Raw genomic sequence first — 13,901 nt, 5'->3', positions numbered from 1 at the left:
TGACAGTACTCCTTTATAGTGTCAATTAAAGGTAGCGGGCAGGTAGGACATTACTGTATCAATAAAAAGAGACAATACAGGTATATGGATGTTTTATGTTTATGGATTTTTATTGTTGTATTGGTGTTATATTTGATGTTTTATTGTATGGGAGTCTGATTGTTATTACAGAGCTTGTTTTTGATATATGGTTGAATATGTGTGTTAATTTATGATTGATTATACGTATTGTTATATGATTGGTGTTTTATGTTTAATAGTTTTTCGAAATGATATGGATGTTTTAATGTTAGACATGATTCTTCATTATGGTATGATTATAGGCGTTGACAGAAACTAAAATGGTAAACCATCTGAGGGAATGCTAACTCCTATTAAGAGATACATATTTTTTTTTATTTGGGCGATTCTCGACTGTGTTCGGTATAATACACCACTACCATTTGAACAGTGTTGTAAGGTCACCTACCCAAACCCCAAGGGCCCCCCTCTCCCAAACTCCCCCTATTTTTTATTATACTTTTTTTTGTGCGCTTGAGACATAGAAGGCCGCCCTCCCAACAACTTTTGCCCCCCCTTTTTTTACAATACTTTTTTTTTGGGCGCATGAGACACAGAAGGGCCCCCTCCCCCCAAATTTCTTGCCCCCCCCCCCCCTATTTTTTATAATACTTTTTTGCACGCTTGAGACGTAGAAGGCCCCCCTCCCCCCAACTTTTTGGCCCCCCCATTTTTTCTTACACCTTTTTTGCACGCTTGAGACACAGAAGGGCTCCCCCTCTTCCCCCCCCCCAAACTTTTTGGCCCCCCAAGACATTTTTTTAAATACTTTTTTTGTGGGCTTGAGACACAGAAGGCTCCCCCCTCCACCCAACTTTTTGACTCCCCCCAAATATATCATTTCAGATCAAGTTCTCTTCTTAATATTCCTCCTAAACTTATTTTATAAGTTGAAGTACTCATCTTTTTCACACCCAACAATACTTTACGACTTTTTGCATACCCCAACACCATGCCATACTTTTCAAAGGCTTTATTATATTGTTTCAGAACAAGTTCTCTTATTATTGTCCCTCCTAAACCAATAATATAAGTTGAAGTACTCATTCTCTGCACCCACAACTTTACTTTATGGCTCTTTGAATACCCCAACACCAAGCAATACTTTTCAAAAAGGTTTATTATATTATTTCAGAACAAGGACCTTTCTTAATATCCCTCCTAAACCAATTTTACAAGTTGAATTACTCATCCTTTTCACCCACAACTTTACTAGACGACTTTTTGTATACCCCAACACCAAGCAATACTTTTCAAAAGGCTTTATTATATTATTTCAGAATAAGTTCTTTTCTTAATATCCCTTCTAAACCAATTTTACAAGTTCAAGTACTCATCCTTTTCACCCACAACTTTACTTTACGGCTTTTTGAACACCCCAACACCAAGCAATACTTTTCAAGGGCTTTATTATATTTTTTCAGAACAAGTTCTTTTCTTAATATCCCTCTTAAACCCATTTTACAAGTTGTAGTACTCATCCTTTTCACCCACAACTTTACTTTACGGCTTTTTGAATACCCCAACACGAGTTTAGTTTTAGTTTATAGTTATAGTTATAGTTATAGTTTAGTTTTAGCTAAGAGTTTTAGTTTAGAGTATAGAGTTTTAGTTTTGAGTCTTAGCTTAGAGTTATAGTTAGAGTTCTAGTTTAGTTTAGTTTCACTTAAGAGATTTGGTTTAGATTCTTAGTTTAGAGTTTTAGTTAGAGTTATAGTTTAGAGTAATAGTTTACAGTTGCAGTTTAGAGTTTTAACCTAAAGTTATAGTTTAAAATTATAGTTTAGTTATAGTTAAGAGTTTTAGGGTTTAGAGTCTTAGCTTAGAGTCTTAGCTTAGAGTTTTAGTTAGAGTTATAGTTTAGTTTAGTTTTATTTAAGAGTTTTAGTTTAGAGTTATAGTTTAGTTATAGTTAAGAGTTTTAGAGTTTAGAGTTTTAGCTTAGAGTCTTAGCTTAGAGTTCTAGTTAGAGTTATAGTAATACTTTATTTTGCGCGCTTGAGACATAGAAGGCCCCCCTCCCAACAACTTTTGCCCCCCCCATTTTTTTACAATACTTTTTTTGTTCGCATGAGACACAGAAGGGCCCCCCTCCCCCCATCCTTTTGGCCCCATTTATTCTTAATACCTTTTTTGCACGCTTGAGACACAGAAGGGATTCCCCCCTCTTCTCCCCCCCCCCCCCACAACTTTTTGGCCCCCCACACATTTTTTCAAATACGTTTTTTTGCGAACTTGAGACGCAGAAGGCCCTCCTCTCTACCCAACTTTGTGGCCCCCCCGAATATATCATTTCAGGTCAAGTTCTCTTCTTATTATTCCTCCTAAACTTATTTTATAAGTTGAAGTACTCATCTTTTTCACTCCCAACAACACTTCACGACTTTTTGAATACCCCAACACCATGCAATACTTTTCAAAAGGCTTTATTATATTGTTTTAGAACAAGTTCTTTTCTTAATGTCCCTCCTAAACCAATTTTACAATTTGAAGTACTCATTCTTTTCATCCACAACTTTACTATACGACTTGTCCCTCCTAAACCAATTATATAAGTTGAAGTTCTCATTCTCTGCACCCACAACTTTACTTTATGGCTTTTTGAATACCCAACACCAAGCAATACTTTTCAAACGGCTTTATTATATTATTTCAGAACAAGGTCCTTTCTTAATATCCCTCTTAAACCCATTTTACAAGTTGAAGTACTCATCCTTATCACCCACAACTTTACTTTAAGACTTTTTGCATACTCCAACACCAAGCAATAATTTTCAAAAGACTATATTATTTTATTTCAGAAAAAGTTCTTTTCTTAATATCCCTTCTAAACCAATTTTACAAGTTGAAGTGCTCATCCTTTTCACCCAAAACTTTACTCTGCGGCTTTTTGAACACTCCAACACCAAGGAATACTTTTCAAAGGCTTTGTTATATTTTTCAGAACAAGTTCTTTTCTTAATATCCCTCTTAAACCCATTATACAAGTTGAAGTACTCATCCTTTTCACCCACAACTTTACTTTACGGCTTTTTGAATACCCCAACACGAGTTTAGTTTTAGTTTAGAGTTATAGTTAGAGTTATAGTTATAGTTTAGTTTTAGTTAAGAGTTTTAGTTTAGAGTATATAGTTTTAGTTTCGAGTCTTAGCTTAGAGTTTTAGTTAGAGTTATAGTTTAGTTTAGTTTCACTTAAGAGATTTAGTTTAGATTATTAGATTAGAATTTTAGTTAGAGTTATAATTTAGAGTATTAGTTCAGACTTGTAGTTTAGATTTTTAGCTTAGAGTCTTAGCTTAGAGATTTAGTTAGAGTTATAGTTTAGTTTAGTTTTATTTACGAGTTTTAGTTTAGAGTTATAGTTTAGTTATAGTTGAGAGTTTTAGAGTTTAGAGTTTTACTTAGAGTCGTAGCTTAGAGTTTTAGTTAGAGTTGTAGTTTAGTTTTATCTAATAATTTTAGTTTAGAGTTGTTGTTTAGTTTTAGATAAGAGTTTTAGTTTAAAGTTTTAGTTTGGTATTAGCTTACAGTTTTAGTTAGAGTTATAGTTTAGTTTAGTTGTAGTTTAGAGTCTAGAGTTTAAAGTTAGAGTCTCAGCACTTAGAGTTGTAGTTATTGTTATATCTTATTTTAGTTTTAGTTAAGAGTATTTTGGAGTTGTAGTTTAGTTATAGATAACAGTTTTAGTTTAGAGTTTTAGCCTAGAGTCTTAGCTTAGAGTTTTTCGTTGCACTGATAGATTAGTTTAGTATTAGTTAAGAATTTTAGTTTAGAGTTGTAGTTTAGTTTTAGTTAAGAGTTTTAGTTTAGAGTTGTAGTTTAGTTTTGGTTAAGAGTTTTGGTTTAGAGTTTAGAGTTTTAGTTTAGAGGTTTAGCTTAGAGTTTTAGTTAGAGCTATAGTTCAGTTAATTTTAGCTTAGAGTTGTAGTTTAGTTTTAGTTCAGAGTTATAGTTTAGAGTTTTATCCTAGAGTCTTAGTTTAAAGTTTTTCGTTACACTTATAGTTTAGTTTAGTATTAATTAAGAGTTTTAGTTTAGAGATGTAGTTTAGTTTTAGTTAAGAGTTTTAGTGTAGAGTTAAGAGTTTTAGCTTATAGTCACATCTTAGAGTTTTAGTTAGAGCTATGGTTTATTTTAGTTTTAGCTATGAGTTATAGTTTAGTTTTAGATAAGACTTTTAGTTTAGAGTTTAGAGTTTTAGTTTAGGGTTTTAGTTTAGAGTCTTAGCTTAGAGTTTTAGTTAGAGTTATAGTTTAGTTTAGTTTTAGTTAAGAATTTTAATTTAGAGTTATAGATTAGTTTAGCACGCTTGCGTAACCTAGCCTAAATTAACCTTAAAAATGAATAAAACCCACTCTAAGTTAAGACACTAAACTAAGATTCTTAACTAAACTATAACTCTAAACTAAAAATCCTAACTAAAACTAAACTAAAATTATAACTCTAACTAAAACTCTAAGCTAAGACTTTAAACTAAAACTCTTAACTCTAAGCTAAAACCCTAAACAAAAACTCTTAGTTAAAACTAAACTACAACTCTAAACGAAAACTCTTAACTAAAACTAAACTACAAATCTAAATTAAAACTCTTAACGAAAACTAAACTAAAATATAGCGTGCGTAACCTAGCCTAAATTAACCTTAAAAATGAATAAAACCCACTCTAAGTTAAGACGCTAAACTAAAACTATAAACTCTAAACCAAAACTCTTAACTAAACTATAACTTTAAACTGAAACTCCTAACTAAAACTATAACTCTAACTAAGACTCGAAACTAAGACTCTAAACTAAAAGTCTTAACTCTAAGCTAAAACTCCTAACTAAAAATAAACTAAAACTATAACTCTAACTAAAACGCTAAGCTAAGACTCTAAACTAAAACTCTTAACTCTAAGCTAAAACTCTAAACTAAAACACTTAACTAAAACTAAACTATAACTCTAAACTAAAACTCTTAGCTGAAACTAAACTAAACTATAAGTGTAACTAAACTCTTAACTAAAACTCTAAGCTAAGACTCTAAACTAAAACTCTAAACTCTAAACAAGAACTCTTAACTAAAACTAAAATGAAATATAACTCTAACTAAAACTCTAAGAGCTGAGACTCTAACTTAAAACTCTAGACTCTAAACTAAAACTGAACTAAATTTTAACAAAAAACTGTAGGCTAAAACTCCAAACTAAAACTCTAAACTCTAAACTAAAACTCTTATCTAAAACTAAACAACAACTCAAAACTAAAACCCTTAACTAAAACTAAACTAAACTATAACTCTAACTAAACTCTTAAATAAAACTAAACTAATCTCTAACTAACTAAAACTCTAAGCTAGAACTCTAAGCTAAGACTCTAAACTAAAACTCTCAGCTCTAAACTAAAACTCTATACTCTAAACAATAACTCTTAACAAAAACTAAACTAAACTATAACTCTAACTAAAACTCTAAGTTAAGACTCTAAACTAAAACTCTAAACTCTAAGCTAAAACTCTTATCTAAAACTAAACAACAACTCTAAACTAAAGCTCTTAACTAAAAGTAAACAAAACTATAACTCTAACTAAAACTCTAAGCTAAGACTCTAAACTAAAACTCTTAACTAAAACTAAACTATAAATCTAAACTAAAATTAACTAGGCTATAGCTCTAACTAAAACTCTAAGCTAAAACTCTAGGCAAAAACTCTAAACTAAATCTCTTAACTCAAACTAAACTACAACTCTAAGCTAAAACTCTTAACCAAAACTAAACTAAACTATAATTCCAACTAAAACTCTAAGCTAAGACTCTAAACTAAAACTCTAAACTCCAAACTAAAACTCTTAGCTAAAACTAAACTACAACTCTAAACTAAAACTCTTAGCTAAAACTAAACTAAACTAAACTATAACTCTAACTAAAACTCTAAGATATGACTATAAGCTAAAACTCTAAACTCTAAACTAAAACTCTTAACTAAAACTAAACTACGTCTCTAAGCTAAAACTCTTAACTAATACTAAACTAAACTAAAAGTGTAACGAAAAACTCTAAGCTAAGACTCTAGGCTAAAACTCTAAACTAAAACTCTTAGCTAAAACTAAACTACAAATCCAAAAAACTCTTAACTAAAACTAAAATAAGATATAACTCTAACTAAAACTCTAAGCGCTGAGACTCTAACTTTAAACTCTAGACTGTATACTACAACTAAACTAAAATATAACTCTAACTAAAACTGTAAGCTAACACCAAATTAAAACTCTTAACTAAAGCTCTTATCTAAAACTAAACAACAACTCAAAACTAAAACCCTTAACTAAAATTAAACTAAACTATAACTCTAACTAAACTCTTAAATAAAACTAAACTAATCTCTAACTAACTAAAACTCTAAGCTAGAACTCTAAGCTAAGACTCTAAACTAAAACTCTCAGCTCTAAACTAAAACTCTATACTCTAAACAATAACTCTTAACAAAAACTAAACTAAACTATAACTCTAACTAAAACTCTAAGTTAAGACTCTAAACTAAAACTCTAAACTCTAAGCTAAAACTCTTATCTAAAACTAAACAACAACTCTAAACTAAAGCTCTTAACTAAAAGTAAACTAAACTATAACTCTAACTAAACTCTAAACTAAAACTCTAAACTCTAAACTAAAACTCTTAACTAACACTAAACTATATTCTAAACTAAACTTAACTAGACTATAGCTCTAACTAAAACTCTAAGCTAAAACTCTAGGCAAAAACTCTAAACTAAATCTCTTAACTCAAACTAAACTACAACCCTAAGCTAAAACTCTTAACCAAAACTAAACTAAACTATAACTCTAACTAAAACTCTAACCTAAAACCCTAAACTAAAACTCTAAACTCCAAACTAAAACTCTTAACTAAAACTAAACTACAACTCTAAACTAAAACTCTTAGCTAAAACTAAACTAAACTAAACTATAACTCTAACTAAAACTCTAAGATATGACTATAAGCTAAAACTCTAAACTCTAAACTAAAACTCTTAACTAAAACTAAACTACGTCTATAAACTAAAACTCTTAACTAATACTAAACTAAACTATAAGTGTAACGAAAAACTCTAAGCTAAGACTGTAGGCTAAAACTCTAAACTAAAACTCTTAGCTATAACTAAACTACAAATCCAAAAAACTCTTAACTAAAACTAAAATAAGATATAACTCTAACTAAAATTCTAATCGCTGAGACTCTAACTTTAAACTCTCGACTGTATACTACAACTAAACTAAAATATAACTCTAACTAAAACTGTAAGCTAACACCAAATTAAAACTCTTAACTAAAGCTCTTATCTAAAACTAAACAACAACTCTAAACTAAAACTCTTAAGTAAAAGTAAACTAAACTATAACTCTGACTAGAACTCTAAGCTAAGACTCTAAGCTAAAACTCTAAACCCTAAAACTCTTAACTATAACTAAACTATAATTTTAAACTATAACTTTAGGTTAAAACTCTAAACTACAAGTGTAAACTAATACTCTAAACTATAACTCTAACTAAAACTCTAAGCTAAGAATCTAAACTAAATCTCTTAACTAAAACTAAACTAAACTATAACTCTAACTGTAACTCTCAGCTAAGACTCAAAAATAAAACTCTATACTCTAAACTAAAACTAAACTCGTGTTGGGGTATTCAAAAAGCCGTAAAGTAAAGTTATGGGTGAAAAGAATGAGTACTTCAACGCGTAAAATGGGTTTAAGAGGGATTTTAAGAAAAGAACTTGTTCTGAAAAATATAATAAGGCCTTTGTAAAGTATTGCTTGGTGTTGGAGTGTTCAAAAAGCCATAAAGTAAAGTTGTGGATGAAAAGGATCAGCACTTTAAGTTGTAAAATTGGTTTAAAGGGATATTAAGAAAAGAACTTATTCTGAAATAATATAATAAAGCCTTTTGAAAAGTATTGCTTGGTGTTGGGGTATGTAAAAAGTCGTCTAGTAAAGTTGTGGGGGAAAAGGATGAGTACTTAAACTTGTAAAATTGGTTTAGGAGGGATATTAAGAAAGGTCCTTGTTCTGAAATAATATAATAAAGCCTTTGAAAAGTATTGCATGGTGTTGGGGTATGCAAAAAGTCGTAAAGTATTGTTGGGAGTGAAAAAGATGAGTACTTCAACTTATAAAATAAATTTAGGAGGAATATTAAGAAGAGAACATGATCTGAAATGATATAAGATAATTTCTTAAACCACATTGGCCTGACATCACATAAAGAGAAGCCGATTCTTTAGTAATCCCTGAAATAAACCTTGAACCACTTTCCCAGTCATATAATCAAACATGTGAACAACCCCTTAGGTCTCAAAAGGTGTCTGCAAGAAATACATTAATTAAAATCCGAAATCAGATTGCATAGTTCTCCAACTTATTGAATTGCTGGTTCGTTTTTTTTCGAGTGAATGAATTGTTTCCTTGTCTTTGTCAGTTGTTCGCTAGTATCCGTCGATGGCAGTTCATTTTTTTGGATTTTGTGCAAATCGCGGATATTGGCGAATAACTCGCTTTTATGGTTGTTAGATAGTTGGTTTTAATTCTTTTAATTTTTGGCTTTTATTGATACATCGTTTCGTTTCGTGTTGAAGAAGAGAGGTGTTTATCCTCTCGAAATATTCGCTTTGTTTTTTCAGTATCTTCATTTGGCCTGTAAAAACCCTATTTTTGCTCGTTTTTCTTTCTTTATGTGAAATGATATATTGGGGGGGGGGGGAAGGGCCAAAAAGTTGGGTGGAGAGCGTGACCTTCTGTGTCTCAAGCCCACAAAAAAAGTATTAAAGAAAATGTGTTGGGGCCAAAAAGTTGGGGGGGGGGGAGAGGGGAGCCCTTCTGTGTCTCAAGCGTGCAAAAAAGGTATTAAGAAAAAAATGGGGGGCCAAAAAGATGGGGGGAGGGGGCCCTTCTGTGTCTCATGCGCCCCAAAAAAAGTTGTAAAAAAGAGGGGGGGGGGGCAAATTTTGTTGGGAGGGGGGCCTTCTATGTCTCAAGCGCGCAAAAAAAAGTATTATAAGAAAATAGAGGGGGAGGGGGCCAAAAAAGTTGGGGCAGGGGGCCCTTCTGTGTCTCATGCGCCCCAAAAAAGTATTGTAAAAAAAGGAGGGGGGGGCAAAAGTTGTTGGGAGGGGGGAGGGGGCCTTCTGTGTCTCAAGCGCGCAAAAAAAGTATTATAAAAAATAGGGGACCAAAAAAATTTGGGGGAGGGGGTCCTTGGGGGTTGGGGTAGGGGACCTTACAACACTGTTCAAATGGTAGTTGTGTATTATACCGAAGACAGTCGAGAATCACCCAAATAAAAAAAATATGTATCTCTTAATAGGAGTTAGCATTCCCTCAGATGGTTTACCATTTTCGTTTCTGTCAACGCCTATAATCATACCATAAGAATCATGTCTAACATGAAAACATCCATAACAGTTTGAAAAACTATTAAACATAAAACATCAACCATATAACAATACGTATAATCAATCACAAAGTAACACACATATTCAACCATATATCAAAAACTATCTCTGTAATAACAATCAGACTCCCATATAATGAAACATCAAATATAACACCAATACAACAATAAAAATCCATAAACATAAAACAACCATATACCTGTATTGTCTCTTTAATTGATACAGTAATGTCCTACCTGCCCGCTACCTTTAATTGACACTATAAAGGAGTACTGCCCGCTCGGAGATATTAATATATGCAAAAAGGATAGGACCCCGCTTCCTTTCATTGACACAGTAAGGGAGTACTGTCCGCTTCCTTTAATTGACATAGTAAGGGAGTACTGCCCGCTTCCTTTAATTGACATAGTAAGGGAGTACTGCCCACTTCCTTTAATTGAACCATTACTACTGACGGGGTCGAAGACAGAGCGTACCCAATGTATGCCGAAAGATATTGGACATGGAGTTTATATACTGTTTACCTTACGGGGTTGGACACATTGCGTACTGTGGACTTAAAAAAGCATGATATAGATTACATGTAATGTTTAAAGACACAGCTCATGTGCTGTAGACCAAAGGGGTTCAGACACGGTTGGTACACACTATTGTCTAAGGGGGTCGGATACACATCATAGGCAGCGTTTAGTAAGCAGAGTCGAAGACAGGGTTTATCAACTGTTGGTCAAAGTAGGTGGTTTATTGCGTTTGAACACTTTAAAAAAGGTCAGAGACAAACCGTATGTGTAACTGATCAAAGGGGAGTTTGAGACAGAGCTGTTACCAAAGTACAGTCGAGATGAAGTTTACATAACGTTTGGTTAATGGGGTTTGGAGACGCGGCGTACACACTGTTGAGCAAAGGATATCATAAGCAGAAAGTACGCACTGTTGACTAAAGGGGTTGTGCACCAATTGTAAGTAGTGTTTACCAAAAGCGGTCAAAGACAAAGTGCTGTTGAACAAAGCAAGCTGGAGGTGGCAACTGGGCTTTGGCAACTGTTGCTCTGAGCGCAGAATCAATATACCAATCAAAGTGTGTTGTCACTTTAAGATGAAGAGATTTAAACTGCACCAAAAAATAGGCTTGCTACTCAGCTTTAGGTGTCCCATCGGCAGAACCCGCCATTGAAAATATACTGGGACATGTTTTCAACAACAGAACTGGATTTTTTGCTATCCCTTCAGTACGATCGAGCTTACTGTCCACCAAATACTTACGAAGGGCTAGATTAAACTTATGTTTTGTGTATAGACGTACTGCGCTCACAAAGTATAATCTAGGTGGTCGGTACAAACTCGAAGCAAAAATTTTTAATCTGCACACGCCTTCTGTAAATCTGGATTACGAGACCCATCGAATCTCTCTTTTTTTATTTTATACTTTTTAACAGGAACTGCTGCTTTCTCTGTTCACTTAAAAGCATGTAGGATCTCAGAAGAGAACCTATTTAATTGTATACGAATCTCATCTTCACTAATATTGAGGTCCAGGTCCTGTGACAGGTGATAAGCATCCCTTACTTTATTTAGAATATCATCACTGATGTACCGGATAAGATCGGCATTAGCATTTCCGTATCGCCTTAAGTTTCCATTTGGGAGTGACTATTATGTTGACTAAGGTTTTTCCTGATTGTTCGGTGTTGATAAGTACAGGTAAACAATGAAGAAGTTTAGAAAAAAAGAAAGAAAATAAATGCCTCTTACCCTATGGCTAACGGTTTCATCGTAAAGGGCTTTGGACAAAACGTGCCAAACCAAAAAGTGACGCTGAGTTTGGGAGAAAAAGGAATCTTCAGCTTTGATATCAAACCTATAATATATTAAGTATTAGTTAGGCGTTATGTATTCTTTACGACCACGAATTATAAGCTAAAAAATAAATGTTCTTTTGTCCATATCTATGCCCTTCCAGTTGAAATACCCTTCATCATTGAGTAGAAATTGGGCATATAACTCCAAATTTCAGATTGCAAGCAAAATTATCTTTTTATCATAGGAAATTAATTTTTAAAAAAAGTTTTTTTAATGAAAGTAAAATGTGAAGTTGAAATTTAAAACGAACAAAAATTAATGCTTTGCCGTTTATGCGGCATATTTTTGAAAAATTGTTTCAAGCAACCTGGTTCGGGATATTTCCCTGTTTCTAGAATCCTGAAAACTAATACTTTACTGAAAACACAAAACCGACGCAACAAAACAGGAATACTTACTTACTTACTTTACTTAATCCTCATGCCAGGGTGGTGTTGAGAGCGTCGTCAGCCTTCTCCAAGAGGGGCAGTCAGCAGCAAGGGCCTTTGCATCAGACAGCGAAATTCCAGCCTTGTCCAGGAATATTCCGAAACTGCCACTCCACCAGAACTTGGCCCTTCCTCTTGAACGTTCCCAGCCACTGCTGATTGGTTCGAAGTCATAAGGAATCCAAGCTGGAGTGTCAACAAGCAGTCACAAAAAATGTACCAACCTGCGAAGTGTCCGTTGCGCAACCCGGTGTGACAATTGCGACTGGGAAGTCAAACTTCGTAGGCGGTTATTGCGAACAGAGTTCGTCCATCAGATTCGCTCAATTGTCCGGAGCCACTTAGATCGAAAAGTGTCGAGACGCTCGACAGCTTGCATTGCAGGCCAAGTTTCAGCTCAGTACAGCAGAATCGAACACACAGACACTCCAAGGATTTTTGTGGCACAAGACACAAACAACAAAACAGGAATACAAACAGGAAAACTCTTAAGCGACCCACAAAAATAAAATAAAAGTTCATAAATGTCTCAATAGTCTTTAACTGACCATAAAATCAATAAATTTTTATGACACAATTTTAACTCGCTAAAAACCTGAAGAAAGCTTAGTTTTAACTAAAGTACTAGTTTTCCAGAATTTTAAGAACATAGGGAGATATCACGGGCCAGATTATTTGAAAACAGTTTTTCGGAAATAGGTCTCACCAGCCTCGCAGCATTAATTTGGGTTCGGTTTGAGTTTCAAATTCGCTTTTTACTGTCATCAGAAAAAAAATTGTTATAAAATATTAATTTTTGTTCGATTTTTAGGTTTTAAGAGTATTGACAATAGACCTTATAAATTGATCTGTTTCCATCTTCGGGATAGAAAGTAAATAAGTTAAAGTGAATTTTTGCTACTAAAGTAGGGCATTAAATGCAGGTTTAACTTCGAGTCTCTCTTAAACTTTGCCTTAAAAAAAATCCAGGATTTGTCACAAGAAGAGTCTATGAGAATTTAACCTTGGTATCTTTTAGGAGCTGTAAAAAAAAACTCAATTATATACGAAATTATCAAAAGAATTTAAGATGTGTTGTTAATTTACTTTACAGAAATTTGTTTTTTTCATTATTTTCACTTCTTTGACTTTAAGATTTAGGAGAACTGATCATTGGCAGTCCTATGATTGTCACCTCATAATCATAGGGAGCGCAATGGCGCTGCCTAAGAAAAGAACGATGCTTGCACACTGTATTATTTATTTATTTTAAGGTTTTGGCCAGGGCACTTCGTATCGAAGGAGTTTTCGTAGAAACTTCAAAAGGGGCTCATTCCATTGAAAGTTGGAATGGCTAGCATGGGCGCCCATAAGCTGAATTCCAGGGGGGGGCAAACTTCGTCTAATTGCTACTTTTAATGCTATATAATAGAAATCTCAGAACAAAAATATAAAAATAAGGCAGCATCATTCAGCCAGGGGGGGGGGCAAGAGCCCCCCTCTGCCCCCCCATATGGGCGCCCATGATGGCTAGTGCCCTTTTTCTATAGTCGAAAGTGATTGGAAGACAACTAATACCCTTTCAACGTCCACCATTTCCCCAAACACATCCAATCAAAATTTTGAGATAGCTATTTCGTTCAGCATAGTTGATTTCCAGATAGAAAATATGTTTTTGGAGAGGACACTCCCCCAACAGACTTCAGGGCAAGTGCTGTAGGCTATACCCAAGGGGCGTATAAGGATTTTATAGAAATTAAACTTTAAAAAAAGTAGTAAGGGCCCAATTCGTTGAAAATATACATGTACTTACACAAGCCTGAGGCATGAATATACAGTGTAGTCTAACCGGTACATTGGCTTGTCAGGGTCAGTCACCTATTTCTATGAACGGTACTTGTCCTACCAGACGGGTTTCTGCAAAGTGTTATGGGCTTCCTTGAAAAAATACCAGTTTAAAAAAAAAAATAAACACGTATCCATGATCTTTCTTCTGGCCAAAAAAAAAAAAAAAATTCCAATCAAAACTGGTCAAACGTGTTAATAACATGTAAGTTATAGCTATCTGATAACTCGTTCAGTATCGCATCTATTATTAGCAGTATCAATGGTATTTCATTTGCGTAAAGCTATCTCAATTTGCCAAAA

At 33.7% G+C, this 13,901-nt stretch overlaps 1 protein-coding gene across 1 annotated transcript in view; it reads right to left on the bottom strand.

Annotated features, from left to right (window-relative positions):
• The window catches only part of LOC148953474 (anoctamin-3-like), a 433,736-nt gene that overhangs the window by 311,370 nt on the left and 108,465 nt on the right, over nt 1–13,901 (bottom strand). Inside the window, exon 5 of the mRNA XM_089087971.1 lies at nt 11,239–11,344. Within this exon, the coding sequence (XP_088944097.1) occupies nt 11,239–11,344 (106 nt within the window). The remainder of the gene's footprint in view (nt 1–11,238; nt 11,345–13,901) is intronic.

The sequence above is a fragment of the Artemia sp. Qi Xiang Cuo genome, chromosome 4, assembly GCF_049724085.1.
Source record: "Artemia sp. Qi Xiang Cuo chromosome 4, ASM4972408v1, whole genome shotgun sequence".
Classification (NCBI taxonomy): Eukaryota; Metazoa; Arthropoda; class Branchiopoda; order Anostraca; family Artemiidae; genus Artemia; species Artemia sp. Qi Xiang Cuo.
This window is presented reverse-complemented; position numbering and strand designations above follow the sequence as displayed.